At 36.1% G+C, this 23188-nt stretch overlaps 1 protein-coding gene across 1 annotated transcript in view; it reads left to right on the top strand.

The window, feature by feature from the left end:
• SPG11 (SPG11 vesicle trafficking associated, spatacsin) overlaps positions 1-23188 on the top strand; it is an 86046-nt gene that overhangs the window by 20170 nt on the left and 42688 nt on the right. Inside the window, exons 7-20 of the mRNA XM_001366626.5 lie at positions 2273-2418; positions 3157-3289; positions 4100-4255; positions 4637-4809; positions 5906-6082; positions 7102-7173; positions 7469-7593; positions 8010-8182; positions 8830-9043; positions 11864-12067; positions 13070-13176; positions 15129-15274; positions 16714-16875; positions 18427-18493. Coding sequence (XP_001366663.1) covers positions 2273-2418; positions 3157-3289; positions 4100-4255; positions 4637-4809; positions 5906-6082; positions 7102-7173; positions 7469-7593; positions 8010-8182; positions 8830-9043; positions 11864-12067; positions 13070-13176; positions 15129-15274; positions 16714-16875; positions 18427-18493 — 2055 coding nt within the window. The remainder of the gene's footprint in view (positions 1-2272; positions 2419-3156; positions 3290-4099; positions 4256-4636; positions 4810-5905; positions 6083-7101; positions 7174-7468; positions 7594-8009; positions 8183-8829; positions 9044-11863; positions 12068-13069; positions 13177-15128; positions 15275-16713; positions 16876-18426; positions 18494-23188) is intronic.

The raw sequence follows: 23188 nt of genomic DNA, 5'->3' as shown, positions 1-23188 counted from the left end.
TGTGCTGTTCACTTGCATAATCTGGTTTGTAAAATGATTTGTCAATTATATTAAAGTGCATGAGCTTGATCTTAACATATTTGACTATAATCTTAGATCAGAAACTTGTTAGCACTGAGTATCAAGTCAAGTCATATCCAGTCATCAAGCATTTAGCACTGTGCTAAGCCAGAGAAACACAGGCAGAAATCATTCTCTGCTCTCAAGGACCTCAGGACTCTAATGGGGGAGATGACATGCAAATAACTGTTTGATTTAATCAAAGTCCCAATTAATCCTTTTTTGAATGTTTTGTTCTTAAAGAATGCTTTGCTTACAATAGGTACAATAGTATCCTGCTTGAGTTTACTTATGTACTAGAGCAAATAGAGTCTAATTCAGGGGTCCCCAAACTTTTTACACAGGGGGCCAGTTCACTGTCCCTCAGACCGTTGGAGGGCTGGACTATGAACAAATCTTTATGCCGCTGTCTGGGGTAGTGGAGGCTGCAGGGCTGGCTGTGATGGGTCTGTCATACCTTGCACAGGCCCATCATTGCCACCACTATATGGGGCAGCAGTACACACAGTGCGGAATCCCCTCCCCCAGATCACTGCTCACCATGTTTTCCATTGTGCAGCCACATAATCCTTTACATGGTACCTCATTCTCATTCAGTTACTCTCAGAATGAGGCACCACAAAAAAGGATTATGTCACCAGAAGTAATACTGTACGTAAGCAATGCAGCGCTTTGCAGCCACCACATATAGTGCTCCTCTCACTGACCACCAATGAAAGAAATGCCCCTTCTGGAAGTGAGGTGGGGACCAGATAAATGGCCTCAGGGGGCCGCATGTGGTCCTTGGGCCATAGTTTGGGGACCCTGGTCTAATTTATTGCTACATAATACTAATAGTAGAATTATGACAACTTGATTATAAACTAACTTTGGAAATAAATTAAAATTTTCACTCCCATCCAACCTTCCTTAGTAGATGTGGGGAATGAAATCATTATTCTTTACTTCTTTGGCTTACATTATTGCTTGCTAGAGACTAATATTGGCAAAGACATGACACACATAGAGAGGCAACACTCAGGGAACTGCTCTGTTCCTCCTCTTCCCAGCAGCAGAGGATATTCTTTACATGCCCTGCCCCTCTATCCACCCTCCCAAAGCAAGTACTTCATCTAATCCTGGGAGCTCACTGACAGCTTGCATTTGCCCTCTGGGCACTTGAACTCAGAACAGGTTCACCAGAGAGGCATAGACAAATGGCTGATGAGAATATTTTAAAATACCATTTTATTCAGGATATTCGTAATTATCTTGTATGAATTTGGAAATAATGATTGTGTTTTCAGAAAGAAGTCCTGATAACCAACTGACAAATGTTTGGTTTTCTTTTTATGATGATTTCTGTTCACCTAAAAGCTAAAACAAAATCAGAGAAAATTAATAATAATAAAGAGGAATGTGGATCATATCACTAATTCTTAAGATCCCTAGTTGGACTTTGTGTTTTTTTTTTAATTTCTATTTCAATCTGTATTTGTCTTTATATTAGTAGCCACTAAATCTGGGACTGGGGTTGTGAAAGGTAGCATCTAGGGCTACTTAATTCTACTGTCTTTGGCACATAGATATTTTGTGATAAGACAAGTTGTATGTGTTCTGTTGAATGAACAAAGCTTCTGTTGGATACAAAGGTTGACAATTTCCAGATGATGCTTAGAATACAAATATGCCACCAAATGATGTGGTTGTACTATCTGTTATATTCTTCCTCTCTAGCACCCATGTTTCAAAACCACAAATTCCTATGAATAAGGATCATACTATACAACAAACATTTATTAAATAAATGCCTGTTGTGTATAGAGAGCATTGTAATAGGAGATGGAGATCTATGATCTTGCCAATAAGTGTTTAAATGTTTTTCTTACAGTAAATTTAGAAATCTGATATTTGTATAAATGTCTTAATATCTTAGTTGTTCATTCTGGAAGATAATATAAAGTAGAAATAAGAAAATTAATGTATTTTTAAAAGATATATTTGTGATTACTAGAACTCATCTCTTGGTCAAGTTCTTATGGTGTGATTTAAAAATAATTTTCTTTCAAAATCAAGTTGATGGGTGACTTTGAAGTTCATTAGTGTTTAACTCTATGTCTTATACATAGCTCTTTCAGTATTGATTATTTTTAGTATTGCAATAGCTAGTGATTAGAAACCTTAAGTGCTGAGCAACCTATTAATGCTAATATGTTTGTTTTATTTTTAATAGAAAATGGACTTTCTTTGATTTTGTTTGGTTTGACTCAAGAAGAATTCTTGAATAGACTAATGATCCATGGAAGTGCCAGCACTGTTGATTCCCTTTGTCATCTCAATGCTTGGGGGAGATGCTCAATCCCTATCCATGCATTAGAGGTAATTGGCTGAGTCATGACAGAGCCTTTTTGTCAGACCTTTATATGACTTGCTTGATTGGGCTCTATCAGATATTCAGTTCATGTGAATATATAGAGAATTCATTAAACATACATAGCTAAAAGCATTTTAATTTTGACCTCCATCCATTTATGTAATTCCTTCCTACCAACTACTTTTAACTCTACAGAGGTGAAAATTCTAGCTTTAAAAATTTATGGGGATGGGGTTCAACTAAGGCACTCAGTGAATATAGAGACAGGCCTGGAGACAGGAGATCCTGGGTTCAAATTTGACCTCAGATACTTCCCAGCTATGCGATCCTCAGCAAGTTACTTAACCCCAATCACCTAGACTTTATTGCTCTTCTGCCTTGGAACTGATACTTATATCTATTCCAACATAGAAGACAAGGGTTTAACAAAAAAAAAAACAACACCCCTAACCCACAATTATGCCACTACTAATTTCTAGGCTACTCTCTAATTTGCTTTACATGTACTTAGAGTCCATGAGTTTTAGTGTAGAAAGAGATCCCAGAAATCATTTAGTCTGTTTCCACATTTTTTTCAGATGTGGAAACTGAGGCCTGTTGGTGTTTAGTGCCTTACAAAGGACTGAAAAGTGCATTAGGTATCAAAGTTTTCAAGAGTGAAAAACTATTCCTTGGCCTAACTCAGTGATCTCTTCCTTTGATTATTATTAGGTCTGTAAAAATTGTTGTGTTTTTTTGTTCAGGCTGGGTTAGAGAACCATCAGTTGGATACCGTAGACTTCTTTTTGAAGAGCAAGGAGAATCTTTTTAATCCCTCTTCCACCTCTTCTATACCCACACAGACTGCCAAGCTTCCATCCCATTTATATTTGAAAAGTGAGTAGAATCATACTGATTTTTACCTTTGCTATTTACCATTTATTCTTTTTAATATTGCTTTGTCCAAACCTCCTGGAATATTCAAAACTTTGAGTTATTGCATGAAGGACCTGAGAGAGAATGTACAGGTGTCAGTATTTTAAGTAAAATTTTAGTTTTCTTTGTTGGCTTGTATTCCAACTGTGTGGTTAGGATATATAATCTTTTAAAAAGTGACTAAGAGAACTCCTAAGGTATGCCTTGACTATATGAAAGGAATATGACTACTAACCTATGATTTGGGATGTAATAAATTCTGGGCCTCATTGCCCTGCTTTCTTGCTAAGTGACTTAAACTCCCTCTTCTAAGGTTTTGGCTTCCTTTTCTGACAAGTGGAGAGAATCATCCTAACCTGTTTTGTAAGAGTTACTAGTAGAAAGAATCACAGTGACTAATGGCAGAGCTTTAAGCCTTTTGAATAAAAGTACACACAGATCCAAGATGGCAGTACTATATTAGTTTAAATAATCTTTCCAGTCAGTTTTGGTAAATGTGCTTAATTCCTTCTTTGGGTTAAACCAGCATCATGTCCTTAACTCTCTGGGATATTTGGAGGTATATTTCTTTTGGGGACATTTGGGCCCCAGTTAGAAGTTGTCTCTCTCCTATCCTCTCTTTTCTGCTCGTCCTTGATAATTTACAATAACACATTTGTATGCCTCATAGTATTTTTAAGGGCACAAAAGTACAAAAGTGAGTATTAAATTAGCTCATATTCAACTGATCTGCATCCTTCATTTTAAACTTTTTATTTGGGTTCTTCCTAGATGTTAAGGAACTGATACCAGCATTGGATTTGCTTTGTTCAGCTATCCGAGAAAATAATTCTGAAACTCAGAGCAGACACTTTTCAGAGCAACTGCTGAACCTTACATTATCTTTCCTCAACAAACAAATCAGGGACGTCTTTGTTCACACTGAAGGTACATGTTACACGTATCCCATTTGCAACAATTCTGTGTTAGACTAAAGGGATTCAGACCTCAGAATTCTGGTGGATGTTACAGTAAGAAGAAGTATAGAAGAACTTGGGTCCAAGTAGGAAAAAAGTTCATGTATCATAGGTAGATTATTATTTAACTGAATAAAAAGGATATGGTAATTATATTAATAGTGGGATAGAAATAAGACCACCTTTTACATAAAGGGAAAATAAAGTTATCAATGTGCAGAACCACTAAAAGATGACAGAAAGAAGTTTTGGTAATTCTGTCTCTAAAATTTTATAAAACTAGTAAATTAGATTATATCCACTGGTCTACCTTTGTTTTTTTTTAAAATCAGTTTATTGATGATTTCCATAGAATTAGATGAACACATGCAGAATGGTGTGGATATTTTGACCACCTATATTATTGAACTTCGAACCTTCATGATAAAATTTCCTCGGAAACCAGCTGATGCCATAAATGCATATATCGGTGAGGATGTCCCCAGAATAAATGAGAGTGAAATGTGGGGAAAGCTCAGCCCTGAGGTAAATATGTATTTTTGACCTTTACTTTCCCCCCTATAGTTCACAGTGTTTGGAGAAAAAATGGAAAAGTAGTTCAGAATCTGCATACCCACTATACGAATGTTTGACCAGAAAACTTTGAATATTTCCCTGTATCATTGTGTACAACATAATAATATAATAAAAGCGATATCCCTAAACCAAGGCTAAGAATTTAAGACTAATGACTGCAAGCTCTCTTCTAGGAACTGCAAAATTAATACCACAAACTAGCTATAGTTTAGCAGCTCATCAACACTCTCTCCTTTGATTTAAACTATAAAGTACTTCCTTTTTTTATAAATCCTTATCTTCAGTCTTAGTATCAGTTCTAAGACAGAAGAGCAGCAAGGGGTAGGCAATCAGGGTTAAATAACTTGCTCAGGGTCACATAGCTAGGCCTCTTTGAATCCAGATTTGAACCCATGTCCTCCTGACTCTAGATCTGGTGCTCTATCTACTGTGTTACCTAGCTGCTCCTATAGCATACTTTGATGCCAGCAAGGCTTCACTTATCCCACCCTACCCAATGACCCATGGTTCCCTTTAGTTGTTTGGAATTGTTGCCATAGATTAGACTTTAAGGAAACTGTTTGGTCCCTTCCTTGGGTGCTAATTACCTCATTTCTTTCCTTCTCTTACATCCCCTGCCTTTGTTTTCTAAATGTAGGTAGGATAGCCAGACACATTGTAGTCAACTTAATTGGGAAATGAGAGTGCCTGAAAAAGAAAAGGAGGTCATGGTGGTAGGAAACAGTTTATTTGATTCTCTCTACATGCATTCTCTACCCAGGGCCACTAGGAAAATTTATGTCAGAGTAGCTCATCTACACTACTGGGTATCCAAAAGAGGTACAGAGTGATTTTATTTAAGAGCAGCTCAGACAGCAGAAGTAATGGTCTGAGGAATAGATTGAAAAGTAAAGTGACTGGGGATGCATGAATATTCCTTGCATGGATACTTTTTGGATTTCCTGGATCTACACCAAAGCATTTGGATTTATGAGCAGTCACAATGAATAATTCTGGCCCAAAGTAGTGATTTAAAAAAAGAACAAACATTTTCTTTCTCTTCCAGCAAGTCATCAACAATGCCATTTTGAACAACAAAATACCAGAGGCTCAGACCTTCTTCAGGTTTACCAACCATGCTGCTCAAAACCTTGAAGAACTGATTCAAATAGGATTAGAGCTAGTCTTTGACAGGCTACTAAAGAACAATATCAGAGAAGCTTCAGTACTCTTAAAGAACATGGTGAGTGTTATATTAGTCTACTAGATTCTAATGTTAGTGAATCTAGAAGCACTGGGTTTATTTCCAGGTGTTTCTTCCGATTTCTTCAGAATACAGGGAGGTGTTAGTTTCCTAGTGAGGCCACATTTGTTGTGCTTGTATTCTGAGTATAACACATTAGGAAAGGTGTTGATAAACTAGAACATTTCCAGAGGAGAGTGACTAAGATTACAAGAGGTGTGAAGAAAATTCCCAGGGAGGATCAGGTACAGGAACCAGGCATGTTTAACTTGGAGAAAGTATTTGGAGGAGATGACTTTCAGCACTGAATAGCTATCATGTGAAAAAAAGGAGGCCAGAAATGGGAACAAAGAGAAGTCAGGGAATGGTAAATTTCTAGTTGATGTAAAGAAAAACTTTAACAAAGGAGTCCAGAAGTGGAATGGTCTGCCTTCAAGGGGAGTAGGCACATTATTGAAAGTCTTTATTACCTTCTGTCTTCAATTCTAAGACGGAAGAATATGGTCTTTTTTTTGTATGGGGTGCTTGTGAAGAGAAGAGGAGTTGTGTTTTCTTTTCACATTTATAGAGACGGAGTAAGTAACTATGAAAAATAAAGGTTATATTCAATGAAGAGAAGACTAAGAAAGGAGCATAAAGGGACAACCAGAAGGGCAAGCAGAGATGAGGAGGGTGACATAAGAACATAAACAAAGATCATAGCTTTAAGGTAGACTGTTTGACTTTCCATGATCCTGGTTGCACCACTTCCAAGTCTTCTTCTGCAACTCCAGCCTAGGCCCTTGAAGACAGTGGATGGTGGTATTCTCCCTCTGGGCCACTCTTCCTCCCTAGGAACTTAATGTGGAAGTTGGTTTTGGGGCTGCATAGCTCCATACACTTGGGCAGAGAGGCACTAACCACTTTGATAAGTCCATTTTTCACAGGCAAGGGCATCTTAGTAGGAGAACATTTTGGTATTGAGTCTACTTCAAAGGAACTTCCATTTTAGATTGTAAGAAAGACTCTCTATATTACAGGGCTTCAACGTAAAGGACCAGTTACACAAAATATGTTTGTATACAACTGAGAAAAACATCCGGGACTTTTTGGTAAGTGAAGATTGGTGAAAATCTATAGTCAATAAATTTTAGATAGTACTTTAACAAAAAATCACCATTGCATTCTGTAGGAAATGTAAAATGTGTTCCCTTCACTTTTATTCTTGTTACTGTCTATATGCTCGTAGCATGAGCACAAACATACATACACACACATAATTTGAATTTTAGTTTACATATTTGATGTGCATTTATTATTTGCATTTAATAACATTAAGACAAAATGTCTTAGAAGTATACTTGATTTTGTAGCATCAGTTATTTAATTAGATATATTTAATTTAAGGTTGGCATCTTGAAAGAAGAAAATTATTTTTCTGAAGAAGAAAAGAGAACTATAGACTATGTATATCAGGTTGAAAAATTGTATGCAGGACCCTTCAAAGAGAACTCAGAGACCCAGGTCCTCAGGTAATTTTTTCACTGTCTTCACAATGTTAATATTGACAACTAATATTAATGTGTTTTAGAAAATTAGATTTTATTTTCTGTATGTGCTGCCTTGTTGTCAACATTAGGATTTTCTGTAGTCAGTGATTCTAAGTTTGTATTCCCCATCAGCATAAAGCATATCCCAAAAGTGGTGTTCCTTTCTAGAGGAGTTCTAGATCTTGCTTTCATCTTGATGTTTTTATAAGTCATCTACTCATTTAGCAACAAATATTTATTGAATACTTTATGTAAAGTGCTCTAAGTAAATAGATGTTGTTAAAACATTGACTTGAATTGAATTGGATTGAATTTGCTGTATTGGATGCTTTTTATAACCGTGCTTAAGTTAAAGAGCAAATTTCCTTTTCTTAAATCCAAAACCACTGTTGTGTTAGGAGCTGGAGAAAGGAAGACAATTTTTCCAAGCACAGATCTGTTTTAGACTTCTTGAAATTCAGTGAAAAAGATGAAATTCATAAGCAAGATCATAGAATTGTACTAAACTGGGCTCAGTGGTGGGATTGTCCAACACGAGAAAGCATCCTTCTTCCTAAGACATCTACAGAAGGTAAATGTCATATGGCTTGAAATATGGGAAATAAAGTATGCTAAATTAGCTATTGTTTATAGAAAGGACAGTTCATATGCTAAAAAAAATTGTTATGTTTTCTTATCTGTTATTATATGATGCCTTAATTTTGTTTTGAAAATGCAGTTTTCAAATTGTTTTTAAGTACAAATCATCTTGTCATTAAATAACCCAATTAACCCATTAATAAAGAACCCAGTTGTTTATTAAACAACTATTATGTGCCAGGTTTTATGCTAAGTAGCCATGATACAAAGACAGAAAATAAATAATCCCTGCTATCAAGGATTAACATCCTATAAGAAGAAAACATATATATGTATATATTCAAAATAAATCTAAGGTAATTTTTTCAAAGGAAGGTTCTAGCTGCTGGAGGGATCAATAAAGAGTGTTATAAGGATAATGAGAAGAGCTTAAAGGGATATTCCTTGTCAGGACTCTTCTTACAGTTTTTCTGGAAGTATGCTGACCAAAAGATGAACCAAAATTTTAAAAGGAAGAGAATGAAATAGCCTGGTGAATAATATTTCAACCAGATAATCACTGAATTACTGAGTTTAGCAGCAATCATCATTCATTAATGTTCTAAGAATCATAATGATTCTGATTTCTTCTGTATGTAGAACTCAAGGCCTGTTCTCCTCAAGTTCTTTGGATGTATATAACAGCTCATCATGACTGGTTAAGCATTTTTTCATGGATTGAAGAATTGTATACCCAGAAGGATTGTGTTTCACCTCTGCAGGCTAAATGGCCCCATCTGACAGTAGATATTATTGATCAGAATACATGCAGCAATGATTTTCTTAGGAATGAAATACTGGACACACTGGCCAGGTATTGTTACTGATAAAGGAATCAACAACTGAGAGTCAGAAGTAAAGTTTGGGGCATTAGAGAGAAATGCATGATTTTTCCCCTCTTTGAATCGTGTTAATTCAGTGCTGCTATGTGTCCTGTTGCCTATCATAGAACAGAATGCATTAAAAATTACAAGGCATTGGGGTAAAATGGCTATAGTAGAATATGAGTCAGATTTGGAGACAGGAGGTTCTGGGTTCAAATTTGGTTGCAGACACATCCTAGCTGTGTGACTCTAGGCAAGTAACTTAACCCCCAATGCCTAGCTCTTATTGCTCTTTTGCCTTGGAACTGATACAAAGTATCTAAGATAAAAGGCAAGGATAAAAAAAATCGCAAGGTGTTTTACTCTGTCGTAAAGCTGAGATTTTACTCATAAAAAATTATTTTATGAGTCATTTCATGATATGATTATAATGATGTCATTGATATCCTTTTAAAGTTTGGATGAAGTTCTTTTTTTTTTTAACCCTTACCTTCTGTCTTGGAATCAGTACTGGGTATTGACTCCAAGGCAGAGGGAGCAGTAAGGGCTAGGCAATGGGGGTTAAGTGGCTTGCCCAGAGTCATACAGCTGGGAAGTGTCTGAGGCCAGATTTTAACCTAGGACCTCCTGTCTCTAGGCCTGGCTCTCAATCCACTGATTTACCCAGCTGCCCCCTGGATGCAGTTCTTCTAAGGGAATTCAATAAGATTTCATGGAGAGATGTTTAATAGTTTTTGGCCTGTGTGGTTAAGTTGAGACCAAAATTCCTGATTTCTTTTCCTATATTCTAAACTCAAACTTTGCTCATTCTTTTTTGTTTTATTGCTATACCTATGTGAATGAAATAATTTAAAAAGAGAATTGTGTTTGGAATAACAAAAGTGATGAATTTTGGTAAAACTAAACGTTTAGTTACCACTTACCACCCAAGTGCCTTTGAGTGGTCCTCAAAACCATATGTCATTTTGGGAGAGTATTTTGTTTTAAAAAAAGGTAGACTTTCATTGAGGAAAAAGCTACAGGTTCTTAAAAGTGCTATAGTTTCCCTAAAGTGATCTAGTCTACCCACTTTCTGCTAAGCCCAACTCTTCTAATTTATAGGAACAGGGAAGGCTATGAGATTTGACTTTAAAACCAAGAAATTTGTTGTTGTTCAGTTGTATCCAAGTCTTTATGACCCTATGGACCAGAGCACACCAGACCTTTCTGTCCTTCAGTATCCCTCGAAGTCTATCTGAGATTATGCTCATTGTGTTTGTAACACCATTCATCTCATCCTCTGCTGTCCCCTTTTCTTTCTGCCTTCAGTCTTTCCAACATCAAGGAAATTGAGAACAGCTACTGTAAAGAAAATACTAATCAGTTCAATGAAGTTTTTAATTAGTGAAGTTTATTTTTTACCATAAAGCACATAAACTGCATGAAACAGTGAAAAGAGTACAAGATTTGGAGTCGCCAACAATTATCTATATGACTGTGGCTCAGTCACTTTAAAAACTCTGGGTCTTAGCTTTATCTATAAATTGAGGGGTTGGACTCAATGACTTCTAATTTACTTCCCCCTCTTAATTGTCAGTCCTCTGGTTCTTAAGGGAATTTAACTTTTTCAAAGCACTTTCACCTGCATGTGTTGTAAAAGAATATTTTACTTTATCCCTTTGTGATGCATTAGATGTAGGGGAGATGCCATTCTAATCCTTCACTCTGCTTCAATTGGTTTAAGGATAAGGGAACTGAGGTCTAGAGAAGTTAAGGCTCACCCAAGGTCCCCCAGCAGTTTAATGTCTGAGCTCAGTAGAATCTGGAGAGGCCATTGCCATCTACTTCTTTTAATTACCCTACTTGCCTTTCATTCTTCTTTACAAATGTTGAAGGATCATTTGAATTAAATGTGAATACCTTTCTTTATGTAATTTTTCTAAACGGGACACCCAGTGTGAGAGCCATTCTCTTAACATTGTAAAAATACTAGAGGAACATGTGGGTTCTTTCCATCAATGATTCCTCCTTCTCACTATGTGACCAATTTGTCCTTTTTCCTAATCTTTCTGGTGACCATCCCCTTGTACAAAATTTTTCATTGGTTTAATTGGTATTTTTCATATGCCTCACCACTGGTCCCTTTATTTCTTGGGCATTTATGACATGGCTATACGGCATAATTGAGAGGATATTTTTATTAAAAAGATAAGGTTTTTTGGGGGGGAAATGCTACAGTTTCCCTAAGGTGCTCTAATCTACCTTCTCTATGCTCTTCAACTCTGAGCCCAATTCACTGACCTTTTCCAGTGACTATCCTAACCTGCTGGGTCCCTTGCTCACTGTGATACCTTCTTGGTCCTGGGGTCCCAATCCTGTTCCCTCCTCTGCTCTGTGAGGCTCCTATCTCATGGCCCTAATGGCACAAGAGTTTTTTTCACCATCAAATTATACATGTGCTAAAGTCCTGAGTCCCCAGGGTAGACCAGAAGAAGTGAGAACTAAGGGGAAGAAGGGAGCAGTAGTAAGGAAAGGTCTGTTCAGCTTCCTTATTTGTGTGGCCTCCAATAAATGATGCCTCAGTTCCCCTTGCCACTAAAAAAATGAAAAACTCTGTGTACTGAGAGGATAGCTCTGCGGGTTGTCCATCTAGCTGTATATCAGAGTCTGGCCAATTTGAAATTGCTTAGAACATACATAACGACAGTATTAAGTATTGGCAGCTTTTGTTTCTAAATACCTCTTAAATGCTTTCAATTTGTTCAATATGATATAGCCTGCTCTAAATACTTTTAAATTTATCATCAAATTGATCCTCTTTCCCTTTGTAGAAATGGAATTTTCCTAACATCTGAACTAGAAGACTTTGAACTCTTGCTCATAAGATTGAGCCGTATTGGAGGTGTGATGCAGGACCCACTTCCTGTTCAAGACTATACTTCCCAGAAGGGTTTGGATTTCCATTCTTGCTTTATTCTATATTGCTTAGAGCATGGCCTGCAGCATCTGCTCTACATCTACCTTGATTATTATCAGTGAGTAGTAGGAATCGATCTATCCTATAGCATTTCTTAATGCTTCCTTCAATGTAAACATAATTTTTTGGAAATGTTGGCCTTTCATTTAGGAGGTGTTGATATTCTAAAAGTGGTTTCTCTTTATTTGTATCATTAATTTATATCACATTTAACATAGTGCCATGCATAGTTAAGCTTAACAAATTCTTTTTGCCAATACTGATTTTGAAAGTAATATTTCTGTTAACTCTTTGAATATAAGAAAAGATAGAATTAAAATTAAAGAAAGTTTTTTAAAAAGATTAGATTATTTTTTAAGGAGAGAGGAAGGCTTCTAAAGGCTCCACTAAATTCCAGTACTTTCTGCTCTTTTAGGTAAATAAATATTAAACAAGCCTGGGAGAGGTATATTAGATCTGCTAGGAATTTTATTTTATGCTTCTATAAATTCTTACTTGTATAAAGGCTTCATTTGCAGAATAATGTATTCTAAGGTGAACTAATGATTAATATTGAACCAATGGCTCATAACAATCAATTTTATTGTTTTAATTCTTTTGTGCAGTATGGTTCCAGTGTTAGAATAATCTTTGTTATTTGTATTACATAGCAATAAGGCTTATTTAACTACAGAAGCATTTTTTCTCATCACTCTTGGTGAGAATACTGAAATGTGATTTTTTTTCAATAGTCAGTCCTGGGCTTAGATTCTTCAATCGTAACTGCATCTCTTAAAATTGAGAAAGGGCTTTTTTTGCTACAAAACCAATGAAATATAAGGTACTTTTTAGTGTAGAATGGCATTTTTTTCACATGGTAAAATTTCCTTTTGATTTGGGGTAACTATACAACCTCATATAATGTTTTGAGTTCCCTTAATTGAATATAGTGGTGATAGTATATGGTAGTTTCTTTTCTTTACTTCCAAGGTTCCTTTGCAAATTGTTATTTCAGTATATATCTCTAATACATCACATATATTTATCATGCTAAAGACTGTCATTTTGATTTTATTTTTAGCCTTACTCCTTTGAATTGTCCCTTTTTGGAGAAAGAAGAATTACATGAAACTTACCCTTGGTTTGAATTTTTGATTCGATGTCGACAGATTTCCAGTAATCAAGCAGGTATGTGCCTATTAAAAAGGAAGACTTTAGAGAATTAATTGGTCTACGGATATTCCTTGATTTTAGAAATATTTATCTTATTTTTGTTGTTATATTTTGTTTTTTCATAACCTTCATTTCCAAATATATCTTGTCTCCTTTTCCTCTACAGGGAATGAAACCATCCCATCTAACCATTTAAAAAGAGATTTTTTTCCTTTCTTTTCTCTTTCCTATCTCTTTTTTCTCCTTTAGCATGGAAGAGGAGAGAAATATGCAAACATTAAGGTGCTTGAAAACAAGCTATTTTTTAAAGAAAAAATAGTTGTTGCTCAAAATTAATATACTGATCTTGTCTGACAGTACATGTAGTATTACACATTTGTAATCCTCCATACAAACTTCTGCAGTGATTTCCTCTACTCTTCAGTTCTTTCAACTAGAGACAAATTCATCAGCCTTCAAACCCGATTCTCATTTAGGATGCAGGTAGATCTGTGTATAAGGCCAAAAAGTATTCATCTGCTCCCTGTCAGAAAGAAACCAGGCTACTTGTAGAACGGAATGGGTATGTCTTCTGTCTCTAAAGCAATCTTCTCTTTGTACTCTTTTCTGCCTTCCTCTCTTTTTAAAACATAAAACCAATTAAACATGTTATTTTCAAGTGTAGAGTATCAACACTCAAAAAAGAAGAGGGTGATCCATACAGAGGACAATATAGTTAGCATTTGGAAGAATTCAGCTAGAAGTTCAGTAACTTTAGGCTTTGTAATTGTACCAATGATGAAGGATGTATTTATCTGAGGTCTATCTAAAGATTCAATAAATGAGATGGTCTACAAAACCATACACCCAGAAGAAATCTGTAGTTAACTTTTTCAGTAGGAGTTGCCTATACTGTTAGAGAAACTTGTTAAGGAGAACTTTATTATTTTTTTAATCATTTTGCTCTCTAAAAATTATTTCTATCTGATTCCTAATTTGGATAGTATCTTTTTAGAAAAATCTTTTGTGATAGCTTTTTTTTTTTAAAATAATCTAAGCAACTTAAAAAACAAAAATAGCAATTTTTTAAAAGAAGAAACTCTCAAATTAGGAACTAGGCGAAAATATAAAGCAAGATGTAGCCCTTCTTCCCCTCTCCTAGAGACCCATCTAACAAAGAATATTTTTTAAAAGAAATGGAGAAAAAGGAGGAATAAAGCATTTTGCATTTATTTAATCTAGTGATGGTAGGACTAGACTTTTGTTGCTTGCTTTATTTTTTTAATTCCAAAGTTGTCAAGCACTCTCCAGTTGCAAAACATTGAATCAGTGCATTGAAAAAACTTGAAAGTTCAGATAGTATTTCATATCCCTTGACCTCTCACCTTTGCAAAAGAGGTAGCTTTTTATACCTCTTCTTTGGGGTCATGCTGATTTATTCTTTATAACTTTGCAACCATCATTTTCACTTATTTTGCAATTGTTGCTCTTTCTATTTAGACACATTTGTGTGTATTGTTTTCTTTGCTTAGCTTACTTCACTCTTCATCATTTTATTTAAAATCTTTTCCATAATCATCACATTTGTTGTTTCTCAAAGCACAGTTATTACATACCATTATATTCACATACCACAATGTGTTTAGCTATTTCCTCAGGGATAGGTATCTACTTGGTTTTCAGTTCTTTGCTACAGAAACAGTGCTGCTATTAATGTTAAGGGGATTTTATTTTTTATTCAGTGGTTTTCTGGGAATATATACCTAGTAGGAGCATCCCTGGGTCTGAGGGTATGGACATTTTAGTCACTTTATATAGTTCTTAATTGCTTTCCAAAATGATTGTACTGATTCCCAACTCTAACAACAATAAACTGCATTAATATGCCTTTCTTCCCACAACCTCTCCATCATTGACTATTAACATGTATTGTCATCATTGCCAGAATAGTTATTTCTTAAAGAGAAAAACATATTCTTTCTTTCCAGATCCCAAACTGATTTTTCAGGCGAGTCTTGCTAATGCTCAAATACTGATTCCCAGTAACCAAGCCAGTGTGAGCAGTATGCTCTTGGAAGGACATACCCTCTTGGCCCTTGCCACAACAGTATACGCTTCTGGAGGCCTTAGCCAGGTAATTGTTTATCATTGTCGTCAGTGCATATTGAGAAAAGCTTAGATCTAATAAAAATATCTTTGGCTCCTCTGGTCCTCAGTGGATCGCAGAAACTGAATTTTCAAGTATCTTGATGGTTTACATAGCACAAAATTTGGTAAATTTTTTTCTAATTTTCTCTAGGTTGAAAGAGATCATGTCTGTTATATGATGATTCTTCTATTCTTTTCTAATAATCTGTTTTCAAACCTTGTGGGCTTGAGAATTAACTGCTACTTTTTATAAGGTCAGGCATTTTATGTGTAGGTTAGGGGAAACCACATTTATTCCTGTTTTTAGAAACTGGTTAATAACCAGGGGAATTTACTCAGTCTGCTTTGTTGAATGGCTGGAGAAAATGTTTATACTTTTTAAAACATATAGGATCAACTAGATGACATAGTGGATAGAACACCGGGCCTACAGTATGGGGCTCTGGGTTCAAATCTAACCTTAGACCTGTGTCCCTGGGCAAATCTCTTAATCCCAATTGCTTAGCCTTTGCCACTCTTGTATTTTAGAATTATTAGGATAGAAGGTAAAGGTTAAAAAAATAAATAAAACATAGTACATCAAAAATCTGAATGACTTTAGTCTAAATTTCTTAGTTCTTTGGATTGCGACTAGCTACAAGGTCTTTTTTGTTTGTTTATTTGCTTCTCCACAGATAGAGCCCGATAACTCATTTGTACTATAAAATCTTAAGAGTTGCCTAGAGCACTAAGAAGCTAAGTGAGTTACATGGCTAATTAATATGTGTCAGAGACAGGACTTGAACCCAGGCTCCTTAGACTCCCAGGCTGGCCCTCTGTTCCCAGGGCCATGTCTCCTCTTGGTAGTATTAGTTACTAATTTATTTTCTTATTTTTGATTTTACTATCTCTTAGAAATTAAAATCATAGGAAAGAATCACAGAACTTAAAGATGATACAGTCCAAATCTCTTCATTTTATAGATGAGATGACTAGTGCCCAGAAAGAGGTTATATGACCTGCCCAAGGCCACACGACTAGTTAATGGCAAATCTTGGATTGGGACCAGATCTTCTGATTGACAGTCCATTACTGTTTTCACTACATTGTATGGCTTCCCTAATGGACTCTGTTTCTGAATGTGTTCTTTTTAAAAAACCCTTATCTACTGTTTTAATATCAGTTCTAAGACAGGAAAGTGGCAAGGGCTAGGCAATTGTGGTTAAATGATTGGCCCAGGATCACACAGCTAAGAAGTATCCGGGATCAGATTTGAATCCAGGTCCTCCTGACTCTAGGCCTGGCATTCTATCCACTGTGCTACTTAACTTCCCCTAAATGAATATTATTTCACAGGAATTATGAGAGAAAGGCATTTGAAGATTTTAAGAAGGAAAAGAAGAGGTGGTAATACAAGTGCCATTATCTGGTTTTCTCTGTTTTTAGGTCATTCAAAAAGAAGAAGGGGAAACCTCTTTGAAGAAGGTGGATCCCCAGCTCCTAAAAATGGCCTTAACTCCTTACCCTAAGCTTAGAGTTGCTCTCTTTCCACAGTACACGGTCCCTAGTATCCTGCCCCATGATGTTACACTCTACCATCTTATTCAGGTATGTAAATATAATATAGCCTGTCTTCTGATGGCGAGTTGCAAACCCAGCTTAATTAACATGCTCCCCATCATCCTGTTGCTGTTTGTTTTTGATGGCTGTTATTTAAGGAAGTAGATCTTTTCCCTCTTTCGATCATATTCCTGGGACCATGACTCTAGTACCCCTTGATTTGCTGTGTCTGTAGCTGGCAACATGCCCTTTGAATTGATTAGGTAATAAAAAATGTTTTTTGCTACAATGTGAGAAATCTAGAAAACCACACACACATTGTGTAAATTATTGGTATAGCATCTCTGCTTAAAATAGATTGACTTGATTTAATATACAAGATTATACAGGCAGTGTCCCTGTTCATTTTCCCATTTGTTGGTTTGTTCCCTTCATCCAGCCCACACTTTGGTTTTAGATCTAAGCTAAGTCATTCTTTCCTTCCCTGGTTTCTTTTTCAAATTCCCCTTCTGTAGGTCAGTCTTTTCTGGATAAATTTCCTTTAAAAGCTTCTTTTTGCTCTCAAATCTTTTCTAGATTGCTTCCCCTTAGCTATTGTTTCACTTTCTTATTGTACCATTTTACCCTAGTCTCTATGCTTTTATTCCATTTCTTAGCTTTCTTTTCTCTTTTTCTTTCTTGTCTTTTCCCTTCCTCCTCTCAATTTACATCTTGGCAAATAGCTTGCACACCTGTAATGGTCAGATTTCTTGAACTTATTTTCTTCCACCTAGCAACATTTTTTTAAAAAATAAAACCCTTACCTTCCATCTTAGAATCAATTCTGTGTATTGGTTCCAAGGTAGAAGAGCAGTAAGGAGTAGGCAATGGGGTGAATTGCCCAGGGTCACACAGCTAGGAAGTGTCTGAGGCCAGATTTGAACCGTCCTGGGGCCTACTCCTATCTCTAGGCTTTGCTCTCAATTCACTGAGCCCCCTACCTACTCTCCCTACCAGCAACATTTCTAAAGCCCGGTTTCATATTATAATTATTCCTGCCTCTGACATGTATCTTACAGAGTGATAAATCTATATTTGGGAAGGGGAATTTTCATCATTTGCTTAAAAATGTGTTTAATGCTGTTTTTTGAACTATGTTCCATTAGTGTCATGATAATTAGATTACTGTCAATTGTCCTAATGTTTCAGTTCCTAAATTCATTCCTGTGAATTCAGTTCCACAAACATTAAATACCTAATGTGTATTAAGACACTGAGCATTCAGAGACCAAAAAAAAAAACACCAACAACCAAAAATAGTTCCTAGCCCTTGAGGAGCTTATACTCTATTGGATAAAATAGAATTGAAAAGTAAAGTATTGGCGGTAACTATAAAACTCTGGAAGGACCAGTAAAGAAGAGTTTCAAATTATCCTGGAACAGAAAAGTAGCTAATCCCTGAAACTTTTATTTATTTATTTATTTTTGCTATCTGACTGCTTGTTTGATTTATTTTTTTATAACATTATTTTATTTGGTCATTTCTCCCTGAAACTTTTTTATAAAATGTTGTGTTATTTTAGAATTTCAATTTTTTTCTCATTTTTGTCTCCATTTCAGTCCTTGTCTCCCTTTGATCCCACCAGGCTGTTTGGCTGGCAGGCCACCAATACTCTTGCCATTGCAGGTAAGTAGATATAGGCAGCCCTTGCTTTAGAGACATATTCTGATATGATTGATTCATTCTAAGATGATTTTCTGTAAAGCTCATCCAATATTTCCCGTGAGTTTTTTTTTTCAAGAAGAAATTTAGTCCTTTAGAAAAAAAGCATCCTGCAGTTAACTGAGTTGAAAACATTTTGTAAATTCAGTTCAGCAGATATTTACTTAGTTCCTACAACCTGCAAGCTCTTGTGATGCAAGATGAAAAGCAACATAGCCCTAGTCTTAGGAGATTTATATAGAGAAGATAAAACATGTAAACAGCTACATATGATAGAATATAGAAGAATATGATGGGATAAAGGAGCCATTTAGTCAAGGTGCCCTTGGAAAATTTGAGAAGAAAAAAGATCACTTTCATCTGAGGAGATCAGGGAAGGTAGGGAAAGTAAATTCCCTTGGGCCATAAAAACTTCTCCTTTTCCTGGGATTCCCTGATCTATGCTCTTCTGTTTCTCCTTTTCTTCTATTATATTTTTCATTTTGGTTGTTTGTAGGTTCCACTTTCTAATATAGAATCATAGTCTTTTAGTGCTAGATAAGACTTCAAAGACCATCTAGTCCGACTTCCTCATTCTATAGAGAGAGAAGGACACTGAGACCCACTTCAACAAATTTAGCAAACATTTATTAAGCACCTATTACATGCAAGGTCTTGGAGATTTAAAGACAAAATTAAAATTCATACTTTCAAAACATAACAGAGATTAAGTGACTTGCTCAAACTCTTATTCTGAGTTATAGGCAGAGACAAACCAGGAACACAGGTATTCCTGCCTTTCAATCCAAATTTGAAAGACTGCCCACAAATTGAGAGAGGACTGTTTTCCCTCCCTCATACCCCCTCATCTCTCAACTAAGCTAACCCTAAGAATCAAGCTGATAAAACCTGAAATCAGTTCTTCCAAAAGATCATGAGAGTGTGTCTTCTAGGCTCACAAATTCTGGAGAAGTGTGGTTAGGAATGGGGGAGGGGATGGAACCTGCTCCAGTATTCTGTCTTCTAGGTACCTCAGGTAATTTGTCAGATATTTATTGAGCATCTGCTATGTTTAAAACCTGTTAGATTCTGAGAAGTACAAAAATAAATGGCTCCTGCCCCCAAGAAACTAAAATCTTACATTATATTCAGTCTTAGTTGGAAATATTAAAGCTTATCTAACATTGCAACAGCAAAAAGGCAGCCCCAACTCTGCTGACTATGGGAGGGGAGGGGACAGGATACATACAAAGGCCTGTGACTATATGAGGTTCACCTCTGGCATGTGAGGCAGGCCTTATTGTACAAAATCCCATTGGTGCCTGGCAGTTCCTTACCTGTCCTCTACTAATGGCTCATAAGTTTCTCTTGCTTTCCTTATAGCTTTATTTGTACAAAAGAAGAAACTGAGGCCTCAGGGATTTAAGTGACTTACCCAAGATTACCCAACTAATTAATGGCAGAGCCACCCTAGATTCTTGAACTCTCAATTCTAACATCCAGTGTTCTTACTTACTCTTATATTACTTCATATTTGGGACTAAAAGTTAATCCTTAGATAGGCTGCTCTCATTGCATCTGTACAAATTGAATACTGTGACCAATATTAGGCAAGACAAGGAATAGCCGTATGATTTCTTTGGTCAAAAGAACTCCCTCTCCCAGTGCAGGTCAGTACCTTCTCAATAATTTGCATTTGTAGAAAGTTGACCAGTACACTGAAGAATTTAATGACTGGTCCAAGGTCACACAATGAAACTGTGTTTGAGAGGGGCTTTGTACTCAGATATTCTAAGCATCAAAGCTAACTCCTGCTCCAGTAGCCTATTTGCCTCTCAATCTTCATTAATGAAGTTTGAAGAACTAGATTTTCTACATAACTGAATTGCTGAGTTTATGTAATCATATTTTAATGAAAATCTATAACATAATTATAAAATTTCTTATCATATGAAATAAAACTTATATTCGTATTTCAAAATAAAAGTGGTTTCATGAAGATGAGTATTCTTTTCCCTACCTAGTACAGAGTAAGTCCCTTTATACCTGAGTAGATAATTTTCATAAATTGCCATGTTCAGAAAAATAATTCATCCTGTGGGACCAACTTCATGATTCACCTTCTAGAAGTTAGCTAGCCCACATTTTAGATGGTCAATTTGCAGTCCAATACCAGTCACATCTTAGTAGGACCTCCCAAAGCTTGTGAGTCCCTAGCCCTGCTTTTTAGAATCACTTTGACGCCCTTTGGAGGAATAATAGAGTATACTGACCATCATTTAGCCTCTTCTATTCTTGATTACTTAAGGTTCTCAGTATGAACATTAGTCATTATATTGAGCTAGGTATATGTCACTGTAATTGTGTGTGTGTGTGTGTGTGTGTGTGTGTGTGTGTGTGTATGTGTGTGTGTGTGTGGTTTTGAATAAGAAAGCTAGAAGGCTATAGATCCGAGGAGATACTTTGAAATTTTAAAAAAGTTTCTGGTGTCAGCTTGTTCCTTGGTCATGGGAGCCTGGATTTTGAGCTGGTCTTGGTGGAATATTAGAAGAGGGAGCACTGCAGTCAGGAAGATCTGAGTTTGAAACCTGACTCACACTATTACTAGCCATGTGTTTTCATTCCATGGGCAAGTCATTTTAACCTTTCTCAGCCTCTGTCAATTGTAAAATGGAAAGAATAGATAATAACGGTGTCTACTTCTCAGTGTTCTTGTGAGGATTAAATGAGATAACAGGTGCTTTGAAAACTTTTAAGGCAGTTATCTAAATGCCAGCTCATCTATCTTCATTATGATGGTAATAATAATTCCTTTCATTTAACAGGTGAGGAGATCTTTTGTATATTTCTAATAAAGGTAAAGTGTATGTATAGTTGCATAAATAATTTCCAAGGTAACATAACAAGACTTTCTTTTACTCAACAAACATTTATTATTTTATTTTAGGATTATAGCAGAAGCAGGCTTCTCCAAAAACCAATTCTGCTACTTATTAGCTTTGTGATTGTGGGCAAGTCATGTCTTCCTTTCGAGTTCTTATCTGTATAATTAAACTAGATTATCTCTCAAGTCCCATTTCTAAAATTCTTCAATCCTATGATGATAGGCTGTCTGTTGTGCTAGATACACTGTTCAGAAAGTACATATGGTTCAGTCCAATACCTCCATTTATAAAAATCTTTTGCCATTTAGTTAAGCTAGAGATATGCAAACTTTCTGTCCTTTTTTTGAGTTGTTAGATAAATACTTATTAATCAATTACTGTGTGCCAGGCACCATGCTAAATGCTGAAAAAATACAAATACAAACAGAAAGAAAAACAATCCTTACAAGATGCTTTCTATAAAGAAAGACAACATAAATGGGAGTTGAAAAGTAAGGAGTGGGGAGGAGATACGATGTAAAGGTCTAGAGAGTTAAGAGCAGAGCCAAGAAAGAAATGAATATTTCTGTCCTATTTATTAAAGAAAGTTTAGGCTCCTTATTTCATGTTTGTTCCTATCATGTGGCTAGTTCTCTTTTGAGACATATATGCTAATATGTGGGCTGGGATACTCAGTGATGTTAGGACTTAAGTTGCCTGTGTACTTATGTGCAGTTTCCCCTCCTCTTCATCTCATTTTCCAAGCAAGAATGATGAACTGTATTCATTAACATACCTATACTGTGTAGTGTGGTATGACCTGGAGGGTGCAATGTCCAAGGAGGCTATGTCTCCCCAAACTTGAAAACTGTGGATTTTGTGGTTGGCATGTCTTCAGCCTCTGAGGCTTCTGACATTTCTACCATGGTCCACATGCTATTGTGAGAGGAGTCTTTGTCCCCTCTGAGACTACAGTTATTTTTATTTTCAACTGCTTCCTTGTTGATGGCCCTTCTCTGCTGAGTGATGTTCCTCACTCCCATTGGGTGACTGCCTTGTTAGTTCTTCCTTTGCTGATGACTGTTCTCTTTTTATTCCACTTTTTCTTTTTTCCCCTTTGTTCTCTGTCTTTCTCTTTCTTATTTCTCAGACATCCTCTCTATACTTCTTCAGCATTCTCACACACAGTTCTCCTTCTGGTTAGTAAAATGATCATTTACGTGGCACCAAATGTGGTCTATAGCTTTGTTGCTGCATTGAGACTATTTTCATTGTTGTTTGTTCTCTGAAGTCTTTCTTCTCTACCAAGATGCTTTTCTTTTTACACTCTCTCTCTCTCTCTCTCTCTCTCTCTCTCTCTCTCTCTCTCTCTCTCTCTCTCTCTCTCTCTCTCTCTCTCTCTCTCTCTCTCCTCTCCTCTCCTCTCCTCTCCTCTCTCTCAGCTTTAATACTGTTGCAAATATTTTAGATTACTCAGTTATGTCAGCCAAGACATTACATTACCTGAATATTGAGCATGTCACCTGGATATATGATAGTATGAGTACAGAGATTTTTGAACTTCCTCTGGTGGCTTTTCTTTTATAATCTTCTTGTTCAGCTTTGTGTCCTTCATAACTCATTTAGCTTCTCTCACCCTCAATGTCTTTATCTATAAAATGGGGCTGAGAATATTTGGACCACTAAACTCCGTATTGTTGTGAGGAAAGCATTCTGTAAAACCTGAATTTTTATAGAAATGTAAATTTATTTTTTACTTATCCAAATATTTATTCTTTAAACCTATTTTTCTAAAACAAAGTCACGTAATCACACA

Source organism: Monodelphis domestica, chromosome 1, assembly GCF_027887165.1.
Source record: "Monodelphis domestica isolate mMonDom1 chromosome 1, mMonDom1.pri, whole genome shotgun sequence".
NCBI lineage: Eukaryota > Metazoa > Chordata > Mammalia > Didelphimorphia > Didelphidae > Monodelphis > Monodelphis domestica.
Note: the sequence above shows the minus strand (reverse complement) of the source record. Positions and strands in the feature narration are given on the sequence as shown.